The sequence below is a fragment of the Phyllobates terribilis genome, unplaced genomic scaffold (assembly GCF_046119375.1).
Source record: "Phyllobates terribilis strain yellow unplaced genomic scaffold, ASM4611937v1 Scaffold_1__5_contigs__length_1240528914, whole genome shotgun sequence".
Lineage (NCBI taxonomy): Eukaryota > Metazoa > Chordata > Amphibia > Anura > Dendrobatidae > Phyllobates > Phyllobates terribilis.
In genome coordinates, this window is record NW_027362761.1 from 318,567,343 (window position 1) to 318,592,559 (window position 25,217).

The 25,217-nt window shown below is 41.3% G+C and overlaps 1 protein-coding gene across 1 annotated transcript in view; it reads right to left on the reverse strand.

The window, feature by feature from the left end:
- TXNRD2 (thioredoxin reductase 2) overlaps positions 1-25,217 on the reverse strand; it is a 155,170-nt gene that overhangs the window by 71,390 nt on the left and 58,563 nt on the right. The window contains exons 8-9 of the mRNA XM_073675428.1: positions 23,807-23,877; positions 9,571-9,590 (exon numbers count right to left, since the gene is read on the reverse strand). Coding sequence (XP_073531529.1) covers positions 9,571-9,590; positions 23,807-23,877 — 91 coding nt within the window. The remainder of the gene's footprint in view (positions 1-9,570; positions 9,591-23,806; positions 23,878-25,217) is intronic.

The following is a 25,217-nucleotide window of genomic DNA, read 5'->3' on the forward strand; positions in this document are numbered from 1 at the left end:
TACATAAAAACAGAAAAATCCTTTAAACATGTTTGTGCATAGTGTTCATTTTAGAAATTCCCTAAAACTATAGGCAAGTAAACTTGGGGTGTCCATGCATACATAACACTCCTCTTCTCATGAGCTCAGCTGCCCCACATACCCAGAAAAATGCCTTTTCTACTTGCCCTGTGCCAAATGCTAATTATTGCTGAGCCTTCGAACTGTGCTTCGCACATTTCCTAAGTCATCCACAGTCTGGTCAACTCTTGTGTCTGCGCAGTAGGGAACAAGATCTATGCATGCATGATTGGGTGTGTGTATGACGTCAGCCATGTCCATCACGGCTGTAGGGATGGCCATTGCAGAGGCAGAGGAGGCACTGAGCACAGTCCGGTCATGCCCACCATGATTAGCATACGGCACATAAAAGACATTTCCTTAGGTACGCGGGGCAAATGTGATCTTATGAAGTAGTTACAGGGACACCATTAAAGACAGCACAAATGGATTCTTTCTGGGGAGGGATGATGGGGAAAAAGCAGCAATTCATGCAAAGTATGTTGAATAGTAAAATGCATTATGACCTGTACTCCTCATGATTTTTAATTTATATTTTTATGATTTCTGGAGCAATAAAATTCATAATTTTTACATGTGCAGCACTTGATTTTTTGTATGTATTATAGGAGTCATTTTGCAGGTGTCCACACCTACTGTAAGCATATTATTTATTTTTTACCCTTGGCATAATACGGGCTTTCTCGCAATGAAAAAACTTTAATTCATATATATAATATATTTATATTGTATAAATTTATAGTGTGTATAGAGCGAAAGACCTTATTATGCCAATGGTAAAAAAGGAAATTATAGGTTTAGGTGTGGACACCTGCAAAATGAATCATATTATGTACAAAAAAAATCAACTACCAGATACATATACAGTGTATGTATTGTAACAAAGCAGGAGGTAAGGTCATGGATGGCAGATATGTGCCACTGAGGTGGTTGCCCACAGTAATGTAAAACTTTCCTCCCTACTCCTATGTACAGCTGTCATGCTCTCTTCACAATGTTATACCACACAGATCCATTCATTCCCACCATACAACACAGGAAACGCTCTCACAAATCACTCAACCATCTGCTCACTCTCTATATCCTCCTTCTCTTAGTCGCAGATGATATTTCTCCTAATCCAGGACCCTCCAGTAATAATAACACTTACCCTTTCCCTGTTACATTCAGAAACCCTGCTAATCTTATTAATATTCCTTGCATGCCTTCTGTCTTTTTCAACGGTGCCCTTTGGAATGCGCGCTCAGCATGTAATAAACTTTCTTACATCCATGACTTTTTCTTCTAATTCCCTCAACCTTCTGGCTCTCACCGAAACCAGGATCCAGCAGTCGGACACCACCGCCGCTGCTGCTCTCTCATATGGTGGCCTACACTTCTCTCCTACCCCGAGACCTGACAACAGATCAGGTGGAGGTGTTGGTCTGCTACTTTAAACAAAATGTACTTTTCAGGTTATCCCCCCAGTACCCTCCCTTATCTTCCCTTCTTTTGAGGCCCACACAGTCAGACTCTACCAGCCCTTCTCCCTGCGAGTGGCGGTTGGCTATCGCCCTCCAGGTCCCTCCCGTCAATTCCTGGATCACTTTGCTGCTTGGCTTTCAAATTTTCTATCCTGCGACATTCCCACTCTAATCATGGGAGATTTTAACATCCCAATTGGCGATCCCCTTTCCCCATCTGCCGCTCATCTTTTATCGCTAACCTCCTCCTTCGGCCTTTCACAGCTTGCTAATTCTCCTACACATGAAGACGGGAACACATTGGACCTGATCTTCTCCCGGCTTTGCTCAGTACATGACTTTACTAACTCTCCCCTTCAACTCTCTGACCATAATCTTCTTTCATTCTCTGTCAAGAACTGTGACTCTACTCAAGAAACCCCCACTTTCCACACTTACAGAAATATACACGCCATTAATTTGTGAAAAAGTTGCAATCATCATTGGCCCCAATCTCCTCCTTCTCATGTCCCGACTCTGCATTGAAGCATTACAACGAAATATTGATATGCGCCCTGGATGAAGCCGCACCTCCTACACAAAGAACAATTCGGCATAGACGGCAACAAATCCTGGCACACGCCGCAAACACGTTTTCTCCAGCGGTGCCCCAGGTGTGCTGAACGGCTGTGGAGAAAATCTAATCTGCCCCAAGATTTCCTCCATTATAAATTTATGCTGAAAACATATAACTCTGCCCTTCACCTCTCCAAACAAACCTACTTTAACAATCTCACCATCTCACTTTCCAATAATCCTAAACGCCTCTTTGACACATTTCACTCTCTCCTCAATCAAATAGCACAGGCCCCGACCACCGACCTCAGCGATGACGATCTGGCCAATTATTTCCAAGAAAAAATTGACCATATCCGACAGGAAATTTTCACCCAATCCCCAAATGTTATGCATGCTCCCCCCCCCCACATTGTATCTTGCTCACTTTCTGACTTCGAACCAGTCATGGAAGATGAAGTGATCAGGCTCATTGCATCTTCTCGCCCTACCACCTGTGACCCTATTCCCTCACATTTCATTCAGTCCCTTTCTCCAGCTGTCACCACTCACCTAACTAAAATGTTCAACCTCTCTCTCTCATCAGGTATCTTTCCCTCTTCTTTTAAACACGCCAACATACATCCATTACTTAAAAAAACATCCCTTGACCAGAACTTCACGGCCAACTACAGACCTGTTTCCAATCTTCCCTTTATCTCTAAACTCCTGGAACGCCTGGTCCATTCCCGTCTAATCCGCTATCTCTCAAATAACTCTCTTCTTGACCCTTTACAATCTGGTTTCCTCTCTTTACATTCTACTGAAACAGCCCTCACTAAAGTCTCTAATGATCTACTAACAGCTAAATCTAATGGTCACTATTTCCTGCTGATTCTCCTAGATCTCTCTGCAGCATTCGACACTGTGGATCATCAGCTCCTCCTCACTATGCTCTGCTCTATTGGCCTCAAGGAAACTGTTCTCTCTTGGTTCTCCTCCTACCTCTCTGACCGCTACTTCTCTGTGTCTTTTGCCGGCTCCTCCTCCTCTCTCCTTCCCCTTACTATCGGGGTTCCTCAAGGATCAGTCCTAGGCCCCCTTCTTTTCTCCTTATACACTGCTCCTATTGGACAAACAATCAGCAGATTCGGCTTTCAGTACCATCTCTATGCTGATGACACCCAATTATACACCTCTTCTTATGACATCACCCCTGCATTATTACAAAAGACCAGTGATTGTCTTTCTAATGTGTCTAATAATATTTTCTCCTCCCTCTATCTAAAACTGAATCTGTCAAAAACTGAACTACTCGTATTTCCTCCCTCCACTAACCTTCCTATGCCCGATATTGCCATTTCCGTTTGTGGCTCAACCATTACTCCCCAGCAACAAGCCCGCTGTCTTGGGGTCATTTTTGATTCAGATCTTTCCTTCACTCCTCACATCAAATCACTCGCTCGCTCATGTCATCTACACCTCAAAAACATCTCAAGAATCAGGACTTTTCTTACCTTTGACTCTGCAAAAACTCTTACTGTAGCTCTTATTCATTCTCGTCTCGACTATTGAAACTCTTTACTTATCAGTCTCCCTCTTACTAAACTCTCCCCTCTCCAATCCGTCCTTAACACAGCAGCCAGAATCATATTCCTCACCAACCGCTACACCGATGCCTCTTCCCTGTGCCATTCATTGCATTGGTTGCCCATCCAATATAGAGTTCAATATAAACTTATCACGCTTACCCACAAAGCACTCCATGCTTCAGCACCCCCATATATCTCCTCCCTTGTCTCAGTCTACCAACCTACCCGTGCCCTCTGTTCTGCCAATGACTTAAAACAAAAATCCTCCATAATCCGAACTTCCCACTCCCGTCTCCAAGATTTCTCGCGTGCTGCGCCAATTCTTTGGAATGCACTACCCAGGACAGTTTGATTAATTCTGAATACCCACAGTTTCAAGCGGACCCTAAAAAAAACATTTCTTTAGACTGGCCTATCGCCTCAACACACTATCTAACTGTCCTAGTTTTGGCCCACATTAAAATCTTCTTCAATTTCAGGTTAATACCATCCATGCACTTAATAGCCTCGGTCTGGACTGTACACATACTGGCTGGCAACCTGTTCATGTACTACTATTTATCCTATTTAGTATATCAAGGCTGCATTATACAATATATGTACATTTTACCTTTTGTGTCTCCCCCATTTCCTCATAGACTGTAAGCTTGCGAGCAGGGCCCTCACTCCTTTCGATATGTGATATGCTTATTCTGTATTGTCAGTATAAGCCCCCCCTAAAATTGTAAAGTGCTGCGGAATATGTTGGCGCTATAAAAATAAAAAAATATTATTATTATTATTATTATTAAATCTGTAACCGTAACATTAGGTTACTGAGAGGGTTAATTTGACTTGATATTGGGTCCAGATTTAGGAGCAACCAAAAGAGTCTGGGTGAAAAAAAAGTTGTAACCCAGCCTGGGTTTTACAGGCCTAATAACAGCAGCTGGGGTAGCTAAACAGAATGGAGTTGTGTTGGAGCTGAACAGAGGTGTTTGTTTGTTGACTGCGTTTAATTTGTTCATTGTACCTGAAGAAAGGACTATTTGTGTTATTTACTTGTACTGGAGAAAGGCTGTTTTCATTTTGGAGCTATAAAGTTTATGACAATAAAGTGCTGTGCACATGATCAGGAATTTTCCTGTCAGGATTGTCATTGCGATTAAATCTGCAGCATGTCAATTCTTTGTGCTTTTTTACAGTGTTTTTCACCCATTGACTTCAACTGAATCAGTCATATCAGGAGCAAAAACGCAGGTAAAAAAATATTTGCGGATTTTTCCTGCGTATTTGACTGACTCAATTCAAGTCAATGATCCAAAAACGCAGCAAAAACGCACAAAGAATTGCCCACGGGAGACTACTCCTCCCATCATCCTACGGCCGCTGAGGGGAGAAGTCTCTTCAGCCGATGCCTGTGCTACATGAAAAGAAAAAAAAAGTTGATATAAATTGCTATTAAAATAAAAAACACTTCATACTCACCTACCACCATCATCACGAGTGTCCCACGGCGATCTGATCACCTGGCAGCACTCTATACACTGACGGGAGCGCGATCGCTCCCGGCAGTGTATAGCACTGAGCTGCCGGGAGTGAGGTCACTGGAGTTCAATCAGCTGATAATCAGCTCAGAGCTCTGGTGACCTCACTTACGGCATCGGTGCTGTGTGAGAATTTTCTCACGCAGCACTGGTGCAGTAAGCTGATCATCAGCTGATTGAACTCCAGTGACCTCACTCCAGGAAGCTCAGTGCTATACACTGACAGGATTACACTCCATTTTTTCCACACTACCCTAAAATTATTGCAGTGGAAAAAATGCTGCTGCAAAGTACACTGAACAAAAATATAAATGCAACACTTCGTTTTGCTCTCATTTTTCAAGAGCAGAACTCAAAGATCTAGGCCTTTTTCTCTCAAATATTGTTCACAAATTTGTCTAAATCTGTGATCGTGAGCGCCTCTCCTTTGCCGAGGTAATCCATCCACCTCAGAAGTGTGGCATATCAAGATGCTGATTAGACAGCATGATTATTGCACGTGTGCCTTAGGCTGCCCACAATAAAAGGTCACTCTAAAATGTGCAGTTTTATCATACAATGCCACGGATGTCGCTCATTTTGAGGGAGCGTGGAATTGGCATGCTGACTGCAGGAATGTCCACCAGAGCTGATGCCCATGAACTGAATGTTCATTTCTCTACCATAAGCCATCTCAAAAGGCATTTCAGAGAATTTGGCAGTACATCCAACCGGCCTGACAACCTCAAACCACGTGTAACCACACCAGCCCAGGACCTCAACATCCAGCATCTTCATCTCCAAGATCATCTGAGACCAGCCACCTGGACAGGTGCTGCAAGAACTGGTTTGCATAACCAAAGAATTTCTGCACAAACTGTCAGAAACTGTCTCAGGGAAGCTCATCGGCATGTTCGTCGTCCTCATCGGGGTCTCCACCTGACGGCAGTTCGTTGTTGTAACCTACTTGAGTGGGCAAATGCTCACATTCAATGTCATCTGGCACGTTGAAGAGGAGTTCTCCCAGTTTTCACTGTACAGGGCAGGTGGCAGACTGCGTGTATGGCGTCGTGTGGGTGAGCGGTTTGCTGAGGTCAACATTGTGAATCGAGTGACCCATGGTGATGGTGGGGTTATGTTATGGGCAGGAGTATGTTATGGACAATGAACACAGGTGCATTTTATTGATGCCATTTTGAATGCGCAGAGATACCTTGACGAGATCCTGAGGCCCCTTGTTATGCCATTCTTCCACAACCATCACCTCATGTTGCAGCATGATAATGCACGGCCCCATGTTGCAAAGATCGGTACATAATTCCTGGAAGCTGAAATCATCTCAGTTCTTGCATGGTCAGCATACTCACCGGACATGTCACCCACTGAGTATGCTTGGGATACTCTAGATCAGTGTATATGACGGCATGTTTAACTTCCTGCTAATACACAGCAACTTCGCACAGCCATTGAAGTGGAGTGGACCAACATTTCACAGGCCACAATCGACAACCTGATCAACTCTATGCAAAGGACATGTGTTGTACTGCGTGAGACAAATAGTGGTCACACCAGATACTGGCTGGTTTTCTGATTCCCACAATACTGTAAAACTGGACATTTTAGAGTGGCCGTTTATTGGGGCTGCCTAAGGCACACCTGTGCAATAAACATGAAGACCCTGGAGGTCCCTTCCAATGCTAACATACTATGATTCTATGAATCATGCTGTCTAAATCAGCATCTGGATATACCACACCTGTGAGGTGGATGAATTATTTTGCCAAAGGAGAAGTGCTCACTAACACAGATTTAGACAAATTTGTGAACGATACCTGAGAGAAAGAGGCCTTTTGTGTACGTATAAAAAGTCTTAGATCTTTCAGTTCAGCTCATGAAAAATGGTAGCAAAAACAAAAGTGTTGCGTTTATATTTTTGTTCAGTGTAAGAATGCTTTCTAAAATGGAAGTGTTAATAGTTTATTGTTATCAAATAACAAAATGCAAAGTTAATAAACAAAACAGAAAACTAAATCAAATCAATATTTGAAGTGATCATATGGCACCCACAGAGCCCTGATCTCAACATCATCATGTCGGTCTGGTATTACAGAAAGATTTCCTGAAGCCTACATCTATAGCCTAAAACTATTGCACAGTACCTATATCCCCTTAGTGACCACCAATACGTCTTTTTACTGACCTGCGATATAAGAATCTAGCGTTCCCCGACAGGTGACAATCCTTTAGCTGCCACCTGCACACTATAGCTGACAACTTGCGGCATCAGCCATGATCAATTTTGGTACTGACCATGATCGTTTAACCCCTTAGATGCTGCTGTCAATAGTGACTACAGCATCTAAATGATTAACAGAGTGTGGGGGCTTCCTCTTTAATCCCATTGGCACCCTGTGATCTTGATTATGTGGTCCTGATGTTTGTCATGGAAGTTAATGGCCAAATAACAGCCTTAGAGTCTGCCGGCTAGAAATTATTACAATTTAGGTGGTAAAAATAAACTTTTTCATTCCTGTCATGCCTTTTTGCATTAATTCCTGAAAAGTACCTGAAAGGTTAATGAACTATCTGAAAGCAATTTTGAATATGTTGAGGGGTGCGGTTTTTAAAATGGCATCACTTTTGGGTGATTTCCAATATATAGGACCCTTAAAGTCGCTTCAAAACTGAGCAGGTGCCTAAAAAAATAAGCTCTGTAAATTTCCTTGAAAAAATGAAAAATTACTGCTACATTTTGAAACCTTCTAAAATGTTAATAAAATAAAACAACATTTTACAAATGATACCGGTGTAAAGGAGAGATGAGGGAAATGTTATTTATTAAAGTTTTTTGTGTGGTATGACTATGGGGATTAAAGGGATAGTCATTCCAAGTTTTTGTCAAATTTCTGATTTTTTTAGAAATAAACACAAAACATATCAACATAAATTTACCATTATTATAAAGTATAATGTGTCGCAAAAAAACTGTCTCAAACTCAATGGGATATGTTGAAGCATCCCAGAGTTATTAGTACATAAAGTGATACTGATCAGATTTAAAAAAAATTGGTCTGGTCACTAAGGGGATATACAGTATATATGTATATATTTATGTTTCTACATTCACAGACCCATAAAATTTTTATTTTTCAATTGATAGAGCAGCCTGAGGACTTCTCATTTGTGGAATGAGCTATAACTTTTATATGTGCCTTTTTGGGGGACAGAAACATTTTTGATTGCTTTTTAGAGTTTTATGTGAGGAGGGACAAGTAAAAACACCAATTTTGCCATTGTTTTTTATTTTTTTATTTCCAGCATTCAATGTGCGGGTTAAATATCTTAATTGAATAGTTTGAATTGTTATGGAGGCAGAGACTTTTTATATTTTTATTTTATAAGGCATTTTTATTGGGAAAAATATGGAGATGCTTCCCTTTGTCTAACCATTTAGATATTGCGGCATTAGCATAGATCCTGGCAGTTGAAACAAGAGGGCTAAGTAATTCAGCCGTGCCCTTGTCACTTATCTAACAGGTGCACTTACAACACTTGTGAAATCAGCCTGACGACAATGTACATTGCAGAGTGGGAACAGGTATCGTGCAGAGTGGGAACCGGTATCGTGCAGAGTGGAAACCGGTACATTGCAGAGTTGGAAGCGGTACATTACAGAGTGGGAACCGGTACATTGCAGAGTTGGAAGCAGTACATTACAGAGTGGGAACCGGTACATTACAGAGTGGTAACCGGTACATTGCAGAGTTGGAAGCGGTACATTACAGAGTGGGAACCGGTACATTGCAGAGTTGGAAGCAGTACATTACAGAGTGGGAACCGGTACATTGCAGAGTTGGAAGCAGTACATTACAGAGTGGGAACCGGTACATTACAGAGTGGGAACCGGTACATTACAGAGTTGGAAGCGGTACATTACAGAGTGGGAACCGGTACATTGCAGAGTTGGAAGCAGTACATTACAGAGTGGGAACCGGTACATTGCAGAGTTGGAAGCAGTACATTACAGAGTGGGAACCGGTACATTACAGAGTGGGAACCGGTACATTGCAGAGTTGGAAGCGGTACATTACAGAGTGGAAACCCATACACTGCTACGATGTACATTTTTTAGTCGCTGGTCATGAATTAGTTCAAGTGCTGAATATTGAGTTATAGGGCACCAACCACTCGGAGGAGGTACTTGTGATGTAGCATCTTTTGTTCTGCGAAAGTTTACATACTTGTATTGTCGGCATGCAAATAGATTTTGCAAAATTCTACATTTTCATTATCATCTGCACATCACACCACCTGTCAATGCGTTTTATCATTCATACTCTTAAGCTAAATGTTAAGAGAAACCATAATAAAAGTACGTCAGAAGAGGAAATAAGCAGCTCTGATATAAAAGGATACAGCTTGCTCCAACCACCAATCTGTCAAAAAAGTAAACAGAGTTTATTTTATTTTGATTGTATGCTGTTGCATAAGTACCACACCTCAATAATATCCTAATTGTTGCGTGATTACAAGATTAGAGATGTAATCTGGCCTTCCATTAGAGAAAACAATAAACAGAACGCCTTCCACGCTCATAAAATCGGAGAGTACACTGCTGAATAGAGAAGCCTTACTCTCTGCAGGAGTCAGCTCTCACTTAATGCTGCAATAAAAATGGGATATCTGACAATCAACATTTCCCATAAATGACTGCACGGAACTCAGATGAACAGATGAAGTCGGGGGAGAGGCAGATCGGACAGTTACTATACAGCAGTCTACCTCGTTATTGAGTCACAGGAAGAGGCAAAGCTGGAGAGAAAGTCAGAGTACACAATTTCACATTAAGACTTTATCTGCCCTATTTAAGTGAATGATTACATTCGAAGAAAACATCGGACTACAGTTTTTCAGCTACATAAACGGAAGCCCCGAAAGAGTGCTATTTGGGAAAAAGAATGTGGTATGAACACAGTTTAGGACAAAAAAAAATGTAGGCATGTTTTAATATATTCTTCTAAAGAAGAATACGCAGGCAACATTTGGCAAAATACTGTACATTGCCCATGGGTCCATAAGATGCACCCGCAAGGTCTTTGTGTGCTGCACCAGTAATGCTGTTGTATGCGCTTCCAAAACTAGCTACCTAATGGGTTATCCCACAAACACTTATTAGCTATTCATAGGATAGGTGATAAATGTGTCATCACAAGAAGTCTTAGATCTAAAAATCTTACAGGAATTGAGTGTTAGTGTGCATGCTTACACACAGGAGAGATAGCCCACATTTGTGGCCACTGCTACTATGTATAGTGAACAGAGTGGTGGTCAGACATCAGTGCTACCATACCTCTAACCTGGGGGCACGAGACCCCTGTGATTGGTAGGGTCCCAGAGGTTGGACTCTTGACAATCACACATTAATAACACCTCTTCTCTGGATAGATGATAAATGTGGCTAGTGTAGTAATTTTAGCCTTAAATTATTGGTCTCAGGATGACAAACCCTATCTATATATCATATTAGAGCATATGCACATCATAGAGATGGCGTCCCCACTCTTTTTTTATGCATTACAGCAAAACAGTATTAGGGCTGCAAGACAAATATGCACGATGCACGGGTGGCTACAGTGTGGTTCATTGACATGTTTGACATGGATTTCATGCCCTTTACCCAACAAACTGTACAGAAAAATGAAGTTACTACCTCTTGCCACTATTCTGTACCACCATATATCGTGCTTAATAGAGAAGATCAATCGTTGATGCTTTTGCTCAACTACATTCTATATTTACCGACTGTAGAGAACGACAAGAAAAGACTCTACTACTACAGCAGAGAATGACCAGATTACTTTATTTTAAAAGAACAACGCGAGAAATTTATTTTCTCTCTCCATTGTTTTTTCAGGTGTCAAAAAGTTGAAAAATTCAGTGCTAGAGTTTTCTGAGCCAAAAATATTCCATCTGTTTCTCCTTGAAGACCACCCTCATCACTATTCTAACAGGGCGCGTGGTCAATAGATGCACAACAAATTTATGATAATGGACACCAGAAAACTGACATACCATGTAGTTGAACTCTACAAGAACTCATAGCTGTTGTGGACTCCATTCTCTGGTGCGCCTTTTAATATAGTGGAAACTAGAGAACAAAAGCAGTGCGCCACATGGGGTAATATCATCTTCACAGTTAGATAAGGCATTAAAAAATAGAGGTTCTCCACGTTGCTGTTGTGACAGTCACAACAATTATAATCGTGCTTGATTGAAAGTACCAGAAAAACCATCAGTGCTCCAGCACTTCTCATAAATAAAAGCCATATTTATTGTCTAAAACATATGTGTTTTGGACTAATGAAAAGCAATGGGGCATGGAGTGTGTTTCTGGTACTTGTATTTCCACAACTTTCCATTGTATTTTCTTAATATATTGCAGTACCTTACTCTAAATGACCAGACCTAGAAACATTTATAAGACTTCAAAAATATTGAAAATTCAGTGCTAAATAACATCTATAGGTTATGCCATCAATGACTGACAGTTGCAGGTTTCGCCACTGCGTAAACAGTGACCCTTCACCCTATATCATACAAGTCAAACTCTGGCCTGTGGGCCAAATCTGGCCCACAGGGTGATTATATTTGACCCGCGACACCAGAACCACCTCCCCTATGTGGGGCCATTATTCTGTATCGAGGACTACGTGGTGCCATTATTCTGTATGGAGGACTATGTGGTGCCATTATTCTGTATGGAGGACTATGTGGGGCCCATTATTCTGTACGGAGGACTATGTGGGGCCCATTATTCTGTACGGAGGACTATGTGCGGTCCATTATACTGTATGGAGGACTTTGTGGGGCCATTATTCTGTATGGAGGACTTTGTGGGGCCATTATTCTGTATGGAGGACTATGTGGGGCCATTATTCTGTATGGAGGACTATGTGGGGCCATTATTCTGTATGGAGGACTATGTGGGGCCCATTATTCTGTATGAAGGACTATGTGGGGCCATTATTCTGTATGGAGGACTTTGTGGGGCCATTATTCTGTATGGAGGACTATGTGGGGCCCTTATTCTGTATGGAGGACTTTGTGGGGCCTATTATACTGTATATAAGGCAATGTTGGGCCCATAATACTATAAGGAAGACTATTAGGGGCCCAATATACTGTATGGAAAGCTATGTGGGCTCATTATACTGTATGGAGGACTATGTTGGGCCCATTATTCTGTATACAAGTTGGCCCGCAACTATGTCCAAGCTTTTCATTTTGGCCCTCTGCGTGCCCTATACTAACCGATGCAGCGACTGCTGAATGCAGCAGTCTGGTGGAGAAAATTTTGAGACGTGGCAATTTACTATATTTGTAAGACCACTAAAAGTTTGGAGTGAAATAGTAATTGAGGAGTAGGATCATTTATTTTTTGCCAACCGTCAAACAAAAAATGTCTGATGCCGCAAACAGTAAGTAAGACAGTAAGTACAATCAAAAACTGAGGCCATTTACAGAAAATGCAAAGTATCTATAAGTCACCGCTTTCATGTTCCTGATCAAGCGTTTCCATGTTTCACGCTGAGCCATGCAGTGTCAGTTCACCACCTATATTTTTAATTACTACTCTCATAGTAATGCCCATTTACAAAAATCTCAAAATATATGTTTCGCTCTAACCCACATGTTCGCACAACATAATCCAACCACTCCCAAGCTGTTAAAGGTGTTTCCTTAAATATTGTGAAAAGCTTTCACTCTTTAAAACGTCCTTCATATTAACTGTGAAAAATTGCTTGAGTGTTTAGTTAGGCATCAGCCACCAGGGACATGAGATGTGGGTGGCCTCGCCACAGGAGAAAAGTGCACCTTCTGGAGGCATCAGAATAATGTTAGAAAGCTTGATTCCAACGTCACTGGTAATCCTTGTTAGTGCTAATAATATAATTCCCTTTTAAGAAAACAAGCATTATATCCCTGTAAATGAGGATGGAGAAGCCGCTGGGACCAGCGCTTGGCTTACGGATCCTGTGAGGTACAGGTGACAGGAATGTGCCTGGGGTAATTGTCTGGAGTGCAGCACATGAAGCTTGTCAGACAGCTCCAGCTTACAACTGCCCGGCTATTGTATAGCGAGGTTTATCTGCTATCCCAGAAGGGCTCAGAGGATCAGACCTGGATTTACGTATCTAGAGGAGGAAGAGCTGTGCAGGCAGCACAAGAGTCTGCTCACCATCTTCCGCGCTGTAAACAGGATTTTATATTGTTCTTCAAATTATCTCAATTTTTATGAACTATGCTGGCAACTTTTACTATATGATTATTACTGACTGGTACTATATGTCATGTATATATACCGATCAGCCACAACATTAAAACTACCTGTCTAATACTGTAATACCTGACACCAAGATGTCAGCAGCAGATCTTTTATCCCATTAGAAAAGAAAGTCGTACATGTACAGCAGCCCCATGTACAGCAGCCCCCCGCTCTCTCTGTATATAACAGACTCAGGAGCTCAGCCAGCTCTCCATACAGCAAGGGTACTAGCTGTTTTTGGGCTCATTCAGACATCCATGTCAATCAAATATACACAAAGAGAAAAGGAGTAAATGATTTATGCAAAAAAGTATGAAAATTTATTGAAAATTGCACTTAACAAACATAATGCTAAAAATGTTACTAGGACAGTAGGAGATAAGAGCATGTAGGCTCTGTACATCAAAATAAAGTGACTTCAGTGCTTGAGAATAATCCTTAATGTGCTACAGTAAGATCATATATAAGGTAAATATCTCTCCGCAACAGAAAGGGGATCACTTAGGTACAAGACAATGTGTCTAAGGCTAAAGAGAGCAAAAACAGAGTCAATGATAATGTATCAAGCATAAAAAGACCAAGTGGTCAGTAACAATGGTATTGACACCAAAAGCTCTCTTACCAAGACAGATGTGCAGAGGGGGATGGTAGGGAAAGAACCAGATGAAAAGGCAATCCCCACACCGACCTCCGACGCGCGTTTCGCGGAAGGTGCCATGTCTCAGATGCAGGAGAGGACCTTTTTAAGATGGAGCCGACAAGGTCATGTGGCGTCCCACATGGCCAGTCGTTATGGCCACCTGGACCGTGTAAACAGCGCGCATGTGCCTGACCTGCTGTGTCGCCATGGCAACCGCCCCAGCCATCATAGCAGGCGCCGCAAGCACTTAGATCCCGGAGACGCGCCCGGCGATTGCGGGACGCCAAGGAGCACGCGCGCACCACAGATGCAGAAAATACAGGGTAAGTATAAATTAAATCCATAGGTGGACGCTCCATGGTCACAGAAGTGATGGCGCAGAGGGGGACACTCATCCCAGGTAGATGTTAAAGATGCAATCTCAGGTATAGCCAAAATGGGGGATAATCCAAGTGGGGAGATAAGTCCATCTTTTGCTATTCTTTATGCATCATAAACAGCGCCAAGAGGCAGATCATCATTTTTGGGAAGTTTAGATGTCCAGGTCCCCAGGGTGCAGGAGATGGCACAGAGAGGAGATAAAATCACTAGAACAGGATAAATAAACACAATGTGATAATAAGTAACAAGGAATTAGATAAAAAAAATGTGAAGAAGGCGGAATACGAGACAAGAAATAATTGATTAAAAACTACACCTGGTCTATGAGTAAACAATAGAGATCAAGAGGCAACTGGAGCACAAAGGACCCATAAACACAAATATTATGAGTTAATAAAAAGAGAGAGAAAGGGAAAGGTGGGGGGAGTGGGGATGAGGGTTTCGAATAAGTCATAAAAATTATGAGAAGCTCAAACTCTCATCTAGACCATTCGGGGAGATGGTGCCCAGCGTGACAATCCATCTGGCTTCATGCTGGGCCAGAAGTCGCCTGGCATTCCCTCCCCTTATACCCATGAGTAAAATATCAATTCCCTTGACCAAGAGGGACTTGGGATTGCAATCATAGGCATCCCAAAAATGTTGGGGAATTGTTTTTAGGGTCAAGGGTCCAGGACTTTTTTTTAGCGGAAATCATGTCCAGTATATGTTCACGGACCTGTACCCGGTGTTCCCTTAAGGTGAGGCCTACATAAATCCGACCATATCCACAAGTAGCGTAGTATATCACATTGATGCTTCCGCATGTGATACGATGTAAAATCTTGAACTCCCTTGCACCATCCGCTGTACGGAAAGTGTCGCTACGTACGATGTTTGTACACGCAAGGCAATGTCCACACGGAAAACAGCCCGGGGTAGGCGTGGTCAATCCAAAAGGGTATGTTTCATGTCAATCGATCCGAGCATGGACCGCTAATGCATGGACGGGCTGCGACTCTCCCACCCTAAGCGTGACAGTGACAGCTTCATATATTTCTATGAAGCTGCCATGCTTGGGTACGGAGGCCTGCGGCCAGCCTATGCATCGCGTTCCAATCTCGGACCAACTTGCAGCGACATCTTAATTAGCCCTTACATAACGTGACAGCAGAATTTAAAAGTTATTAAGCACAACACGTGACATGATCGACAGTGCTGATGGCAGTCAAGGGCCTTCTGATGGCACACAATGTCTGCCAGCCATGCGAGATCTCCTATGAAGACCATCCCGTGGCACGTTACATTATCTAAATACACTGCAATACTATTGTATTACAGTGTATTACATAGACGATCAAGTCTAATAAGAAAAACAATATTGAAAAAAATATACATTAAAAAAAAGAACAAAATATCAATATTTAAATCATCACTCTTTTCCCCAAATATAAATGAGAAAATGTAAAAAAATAACAAATTTGTTATTTCTGTGTGCATAACTGTCCAAACTACAGAAATATTTATTCCATATGGTGAACGCTGAAACTGGAAAAAAAAATGAAATTACAGAAATGGATTTACTCAGTCATTGCAATTCCCCCCAAAAATTATCAAAATGTCATATGTACTCCAAACTGGTATCAATAAAAAAAAATTAAAAAAAATCAGCTCAACACAAATGAGTCCTCACACAGTTCCATTGATGGGAAAAAAGTTATGAATCTCAGAAAATCTAATTCTTTTTCACCATTTAAATAATAAAATAAAACTATGCATGTTTGGTATCACTATAATCATACTGACCTGGATAATCATATTGCCAGGACATTTTTACTACACAATAAATACGGTAAATAAAAAATCCCCCAACACATAACAGAATTGCGTTTTTTTTCACGATTTCACAGCACTTAAAGAATTACTTTCCGTTTCCAGTACATTGTATAGTAAAATGAATGCGGTATTTCAAAACTACAACTCATTATTCAAAACAAGTTCTGATACAGCTGGATGTCAAAAGGGAAATAACAAAGTTAGGGCTCTTGAAAGAAGGGGAGGAAAAAACTAAAGCACAAAAATGAAAAATCACCCAAAAATAGAAGTTATGAGATGGGTCCTGCATGGAGCGTACTTGTGTATGTTCGAATGGATTGAGATCTGGGAAATTTAGTGGCCAAGTCAACACCTTGAATTCTTTGTCATCTTCCTCAAATCATTCCCGAACCATTTTTGCCTAGTTTATCATCGAGCTGACAGAGGCCACAGCCAGTATCAAATACTATTGTCATGTTCCTAGTGACCATGAACCACACTTATGTTCAGGTCCAAAGAAATGACTCGGTGGTTGTCCTCTATGATCATGCCTGGTGTGAAATACTTTTGGCATACTCTAACAAATGCTAGGGCATACAATACATCTCACCTGGCATAAGAAATAGGTGCAATTTATTGGGCACAGAGAAGCCCAGGAGCCAGGTAACGAGAAGCCCAGGAGCCAGGTAACGAGAAGCCCAGGAGCCAGGTAACGAGAAGCCCAATAGCCAGGTAACGAGAAGCCCAGGAGCCAGGTAACGAGAAGCCCAGTAGCCAGGTAACGAGAAACCCAGGAGCCAGGTAACGAGAAACCCAGGAGCCAGGTAACGAGAAACCCAGGAGCCAGGTAACGAGAAGCCCAGGAGCCAGGTAACGAGAAGCCCAGGAGCCAGGTAACAAGAAGACCCGGAGCCAGGTAACGAGAAGACCCGGAGCCAGGTAACGAGAAGCCCAGGAACCAGGTAACGAGAAGCCCAGGAACCAGGTAACGAGAAGCCCAGGAGCCAGGTAACGAGAAGACCCGGAGCCAGGTAACGAGAAGACCAGGAGCCAGGTAACGAGAAGCCCAGGAACCAGGTAACGAGAAGCCCAGGAACCAGGTAACGAGAAGCCCAGGAGCCAGGTAACAAGAAGACCCGGAGCCAGGTAACGAGAAGACCCAGAGCCAGGTAACGAGAAGACCAGGAGCCAGGTAACGTGAAGCCCAGGAGCCAGGTAACGAGAAGCCCAGGAGCCAGGTAACGAGAAGCCCAGGAGCCAGGTAACGAGAAGCCCAGGAGCCAGGTAACGAGAAGCCCAGGAGCCAGGTAACGAGAAGCCCAGGAGCCAGGTAACGAGAAGCCCAGGAGCCAGGTAACGAGAAGACCCGGAGCCAGGTAACGAGAAGACCCGGAGCCAGGTAACGAGAAGACCAGGAGCCTGGTAACGAGAAGCCCAGGAGCCAGGTAACGAGAAGCCCAGGAGCCAGGTAACGAGAAGCCCAGGAGCCAGGTAACGAGAAGCCCAGGAGCCAGGTAACGAGAAGCCCAGGAGCCAGGTAACGAGAAGCCCATGAACCAGGTAATGTATTATTTTTCATTCTATTTGGGGTATATAAATATTATATACCTCCGAATGGAATGAAAAATAATACATTTTTTCCTGAATGAAACAAAACTTCATATAGCCGTGTTAGTGAAAAATAAATAAATATATACTGTATATCAGCTGAAAATCGGAGAAGTAAAAAAAAATAAAAAAAATTGGCCAATCAATAAACACCTTTACGGTCTAATCATTGAGGGGTTAAATACATCAATTAGCCCTGATGAGACTAGTGTACTTTTTTGAAAATCAGTGCTAGAATGGCTGAATAATGATATTAAAAGGGTTTCTCTGTACTCACCCCCACCAGACTACTTGCATCAACATCCGGTGAGGGGGGTATGCTGCAGCTGTCATATGTCGCACCCCGCCGGATGTTGTTGTCAGCAGTCCAGCAGGGGACACACTGTGAGAGAGTACAGGTTTGTTTTTTTTTGTTTTGTTTTTTTTTATTACAACCTCATGGGAAAACAAACTTTAATTATAATGTTCTGGAAAATCTCTCTAAAATGAGCATTTTATAAATCCTCCTGTAGCAAGATTACTAAAATATATCAACATTAATATATCAGGATTATACCATCATGGATTTTCAAAGTAAGTTCACCAGGCTTATCAGGTCCAAGAGATCTATATAATGTATTCAGTTTGCAATGTGAAATCTGATGACAGATTCCATGTAATAAAACAATATAATCAGCCCACTAACCACACTCTATGGGCTCGTGCACATGACTGATCATCTCGGACTATTGCTATCCGTAGTTTTCAGGGATAGCACTCGCACCCATGATATTCTATGGGGCTCTGAACATGTCTGACTTTTTCCTTGGTCTGAGTGGCCTTAGGAAAATTTCAGAGACATGTCCGAGCGGCAATGCAAGGCAATGTGTCCTTGAAAAACATCGGACCGCACTAAGATGTCATAATGAAGAAGATGGTGAAACTTTTTTATTTTTCTCTCCACATCCAAGAAAAACTGAGGCCACTCTGATCAGAATAATTGGACCGTTTTTACCAGATGGAGAGAAAGTGGTTGTGAGACCCTACCCTATGAAGGATTATTCCTATACTCAATATTAGACATAAAGGACCTCCTGCGACTGAACCAACAGTGTAAAGCATAGCCCTCAAAGCTAAAAATGCATAAAATAATACATATATATATGGTTAATGTGAGATTCCAAAAATATTATGTTAGCTGACTAACTGCTTACAGCGAACCACAGGTGGTGTTAAGGGATTACAGAAAAAAATTAAACAGGAATTTTGCTGATCCCATAGTCACACAAGTACGAGAAGAGTATATATTCTACATTTCAGTATGCAGAATGCATTTATTTCACTTTCAAATCTAAAAAAAAAATTATTATTTTTTTATAAGTTTTATATATCTTTTTTTTTTCTTTAAATGTGAAAGCCAAGAAGTGCGATTTCAGGCCCGTTGGTCGGGAACACACACATGTATCTATTTCCCAGATCAATGAGTCAGGTTTCAAACTCCATGTGAGCCGCTCTCGCTCCCAGCTGTTGAAATAGTGGCTGATAATGTACAGAAATGCTACAGTAGCCCCTCAAGGCTTATTTTGACTAAGGCTCTGGAATGCAACATGTAAACATTAGACTCCTATATTACACTGTTACGACTTGCATTAACAGTATCTGGACAAAAGCAGCATTTTCACAGATATGTATTAGAAGGATATCGTTTTTTTAAGCGGCTTCCTCACATTAATCATGGCAGGAGAATTTCTGAGGACGCTGACACATTGTAAACACATAGAAACCCTAAGTGGAGCTGGTAGGACAAATGTCGCATTTTACAGCTAGGGGAACAGCCAGAGGCTTCTGTCCTACGGTAAACAATTTACCACTGAGATCCAACAGGTACAGAACAGATTGATTACATGGAAGCGTGGTAATGAGGGCAAAGCAATGAAAAGCTAACAAAGCCCCCCAAACTATAAATCATGCATCCATACAATATCTACTGACTATAAAGATTATGCAAAGCCAGAACAATAAACATATAAATACAGAAATAAAAAAATAGTAAGTGATCCAAAAGAAACACATATTTTTTTTACATTTTCGATCCCTTTACCCTAAAATTAATAGTGGGGTGCAAAATGATTTAGAAATACAAACATATCTATCAATTCACATTATTTGTCAATTCACCTCTTTACTCTAGAAGACTATGGAAAAACAGGCAACTACACGGCATTGATACAGTAGCATTGTGTACACCAAAAACTATAGAGAAACTCACACATATTAATAATGTCGGTAAAGTGCTATGGAATTAATGGCGCTATATAAGTAAAATAAATAAATATATTAATATAAAAGGTAACAGAATATAGTAAAGAAGACTAAAAAAAGAAGTGTGCATATACTGTATACTACAGATTACACACAGATCTACTTGTGAATACAATATATCATATATGTAAGATACTTGGACAACAATAATTTACCACATTTCAACTATATAAGAGAATTATAAAATCCTGGAAAGTGATTTTACCGAAACATTCCTGCAGACATGTTAATATGCACATATAACCTGCCTGCTTATACAGTACAGACCAAAAGTTTGGACACACCTTCTCATTTAAAGATTTTTCTGTATTTTCATGACTATGAAAATTGTACATTCACACTGAAGGCATCAAAACTATGAATTAACACATGTGGAATTATATACTTAACAAAAAAGTGTGAAACAACTGAAAATATGTCTTATATTCTAGGTTATTCAAAGTAGCCACCTTTTGCTTTGATGACTGTTTTGCACACTCTTGGCATTCTCTTGATGAGCTTCAAGAGGTAGTCACCGGAATTGGTCTTCCAACAATCTTGAAGGAGTTCCCAGAGATGCTTAGCACTTGTTGGCCCTTTTGCCTTCACTCTGCGGTCCAGCTCATCCCAAACCATCTCGATTGGGTTCAGGTCTGGTGACTGTGGAGGCCAGGTCATCTGGCGTAGCACCCCATCACTCTCCTTCTTGGTCGAATAGCCCTTACACAGCCTGGAGGTGTGTTTGGGGTCATTGTCCTGTTGAAAAATAAATGATGGCCCAACTAAACGCAAACCGGATGGAATAGCATGCCACTGCAAGATGCTGTGGTAGCCATGCTGGTTCAGTATGCCTTCAATTTTGAATAAATCCCCAACAGTGTCACCAGCAAAGCACCCCCACACCATCACACCTCCTCCTCCATGCTTCACGGTGGGAACCAGGCATGTAGAGTCCATCCGTTCACCTTTTCTGCGTCGCACAAAGACACGGTGGTTGGAACCAAAGATCTCAAATTTGGACTCATCAGGCCAAAGCACAGATTGTCACTGGTCTAATGTCCATTCCTTGTGTTCTTTAGCCCAAACAAGTCTCTTCTGCTTGTTGCCTGTCCTTAGCAGTGGTTTCCTAGCAGCTATTTTACCATGAAGGCCGGCTGCACAAAGTCTCCTCTTAACAGTTGTTGAAGAGACGTGTCTGCTGCTAGAACTCTGTGTGGCATTGACCTGGTCTCTAATCTGAGCTGCTGTTAACCTGTGATTTCTGAGGCTGGTGACTCGGATAAACTTATCCTCAGAAGCAGAGGTGACTCTTGGTCTTCCTTTCCTGGGGCGGTCCTCATGTGAGCCAGTTTCTTTGTAGCGCTTGATGGTTTTTGCAACTGCACTTGGGGACACTTTCAAAGTTTGCCCAATTTTTCAGACTGACTGACCTTCATTTCTTAAAGTAATGATGGCCACTCGTTTTTCTATACTTACCTGCTTTTTTCTTGCCATAATACAAATTCTAACAGTCTATTCAGTGGGACTATCAGCTGTGTATCCACCTGACTTCTGTACAACACAACTGATGGTCCCAACCCCATTTATAAGGCAATAAATCCCACTTATTAAACCTGACAGGGCACACCTGTGAAGTGAAAACCATTTCCGGTGACTACCTCTTGAAGCTCATCAAGAGAATGCCAAGAGTGTGCAAAGCAGTCATCAAAGCAAAAGGTGGCTACTTTGAAGAACCTAGAATATAAGACATATTTTCAGTTGTTTCACACTTTTTTTGTTAAGTATATAATTCCACATGTGTTAGTTCATAGTTTTGATGCCTTCAGTATGAATGTACAATTTTCATAGTCCTGAAAATACAGAAAAATCTTTAAATGAGAAGGTGTGTCCAAACTTTTGGTCTGTACTGTACATAAAATCTAGTTTTATTTGGTAGAAATTGTAAACTCACCTGGAGAGCTGTTACCCGTACACATAAATGATAATCACCCCAGAATTAGGGTAAATCTGCTAATATGGCTGTAAGAGTGAGTGTGCGGCATCTTTACACATATACGCGTACATGCTGCCCCCTTGTGGATTCATGAACATATTCACACACAACTATTTCTCATCAGTGTCCAGTCCATTTTAAAAACAGAACACAGACCCATAATGTTTAATAAGGACCCAAAGAGTTTAATATTTTTTTATCAGATCCATTGCACTTAGTGCATGTCCTTTTATGATCTATATCTGCTCATAATAATTGGCCAAAAATGGATCACCCCCGTGCCCTTATATATTATGGACTGGTAATGCTGCTGTGTAAAAACTGATTCATTTTGAGAAACAGCAGATTTTTGAAAAGTTTACTATTTCATGATGTCTCCACTATTAATACACACCTTTGTCAGTCCTATCCATGTTTAACACTAAAAAAACAATAAGAGGGACAGTTATTTCTTTGATCATTAAAGGGAAACTGTGAAAATGGCATCTGATCTGTAGGATCTTATAGAGCAGGAGGAGCTGATAAGATTGATATACATTTTTGAGGGAAAAGTTTCAATATAACTTATAATTTTATTCATTGAACCTGTCACTTTGTACATGCTGTCTGACTCTGTGGAGAGCATTGTATAGAAAAATAGAAGCTGATGAATCTTTTCCAATAATTCTCAGCATAACTGCTATTTTATTCATTGAAATCCCTATGTATGAGTCCAGTGAGGGGTCCTACTCAGTGATTCACAGTGTTCCCTGTATGACTGTGCATGCAGAGAGATGAGTAGGACCACCCACTGGACTCATATGCATACAAACACCAGGGATTTCAATGAATAAAATAGCAGTTATGCTGAGAATTATTGGAATAGATTCATCAGCTTCTCTTTTTCTATACAATGCTCTCCACAGAGTCAGACTGCATGTACAAAGCGACAGGTTCCCTTTAATGAACCCCACGTTCAGGCACAAGCAGAAGGTTGTAGAGTAAAGGATACAAATATGCTACAGAAGTATCTCTGCTGTAATAGTAATAAAACACAATGTTCCAACTTAGCCTATTACTAGGACGTCAATGGCAGCACATGTATTGCCAGGTAAGTATAACACCTCAGCTTTTATTTAGTGGAGGGGTGAAAGGACCAATCTATACATATCTGTCCTATTACAGAACCTATATTTGTTGAAAAATGAATTATATATGTACATATATATTCTGAGCAAAATATTTGTGTATATTCAGCACTAACCTATTAAAGACGCAATGCATGCTGATATAAATATTCTGAATACTGACAAATTAATTATGTCATGAGACATAAACATCGGCGTTCGCTTTGCTGAAAGATAAAAGCCCAGAATGGTGCACTAACTTATTAACTATGGAACAGGTCACTTCAGATGATTTTTGCAACATATGCCTTACATTTTCAAATATATATTGGGGTCCAACTACTGAAACCCCCAATGTTCACAAGCGCAGGGGTTTCTGTCTCCCCCACCTATATCCAACAAATTTGAGATATTGATGTTATTACTTGTAAAACTTGATTTATATATTGTCAGAACAAACGTATCAGTGAAATCTCAATACCATCCCTAAAAAAAAGAAAAGAGAAACAAAACTATTTACATACGTTTTCCCCGGTGAATTCTTCAGCCAGAAGAGATCATCACTTGTAATACCATATTCCAGCGCACCAGGAATCTACCACATAAATAATGCGTCAATTTCTAACATTACTACATATATAAAACAAAAATATATTTTGGAGGTTTCACTTTTGAATTGTAACTTTTTGCAGTGCTAACAAGGTGTGATACACTTGTCAGTCAGTTTTATAGCAGTTGTTCAGAAGCAGAAGTATTTTGTATAAAATCTAATACATAAAAAATCTCAAGCATCATTGCAAATCCTTTAGCTGCAAACTGGCATGCATTTTCTTTTATTTATATCTGCTATGCATGTCCTAGAATAAGATAAAAAATAGAGCATGTGTTTCATAGATATGAATCCAAGGGGTAAAGTTTCTGCTTGTGGAGAGCGACATGCCAAGCCTGTCAATGTGAGGAGACTTTTAAGCCTTGCAATGCTCCTCTGGGAAATTAAATATGCAAATTGACTTTTAGAATTGCTACTTATGAAAGACAACAAGAAAAACAGTGTCGGCAAATTGAGATTCTGGTTTGGCTTTTACCCTAAGGAAGCGTGCCCACGATCCATAATAGCAGCGTTTTGGATGCAGCTCACCTGCGCTGCGTCCAAAATGCTGCATTGTACAGTAGAAGCACAGTGGATGGGATGTATAGAAATCCCGTGCCCACTGTGCTCCTATTTGCCACCGTGTAAACTCACCAGCGGCGCGGCTGTACGAGCCGCAGCATGTCAGTTTCTGTAGTCTCCACAATAGAAATTTCCCCAATAGAATGTATAGGGTGCGGTAACTCTGCATGTGTTTAATGAACACGTGCGGATTTACATGTGGGATCTGGCGCAGAGAAAATATGCTGCATCCAAAACGCTGCTATAGCCCGATCATGGGCACATAGCCTAAGTCATATGTCAAGGCTTGTTAAAGGGTCAATATTGACTTTTAGGATTGCTGCTTCCAATAGGTGGCACTAGAGTTCTAGTTCTCTTCCTCTCTGAGGAGGCAATTTGCATATTTCATAGATATGGAACACACCACTTGAACTAATGCACAATCCACTATTTTCAGGCATATTTCATTTAAAAGGATAACAGACCAGCTAAAAAAATTACATAATACTTAGTGATCCTCTGTTCCAGCGCTGTGTTTCGATTTTTTCTTCTAGTATACTGCTAACATCGGCTGCTGACATCAGAGCCTGAACACCCCACGGTTCTCAGCAGGTGGCCTGAAACCGGTGAGACCAGCGATTGGCTGCAGACCTCAAGTGAGGAATATGGGACTGTGACGTCTGCAGCCCATATAAATAGCAGACCAGAGGTGAGCATCAGGGAGCAGTGCTGGAGCAAGGGTAAGTATTCATTGCTTTAGTGCTACTGCGGCCTAGGTGCAGCAT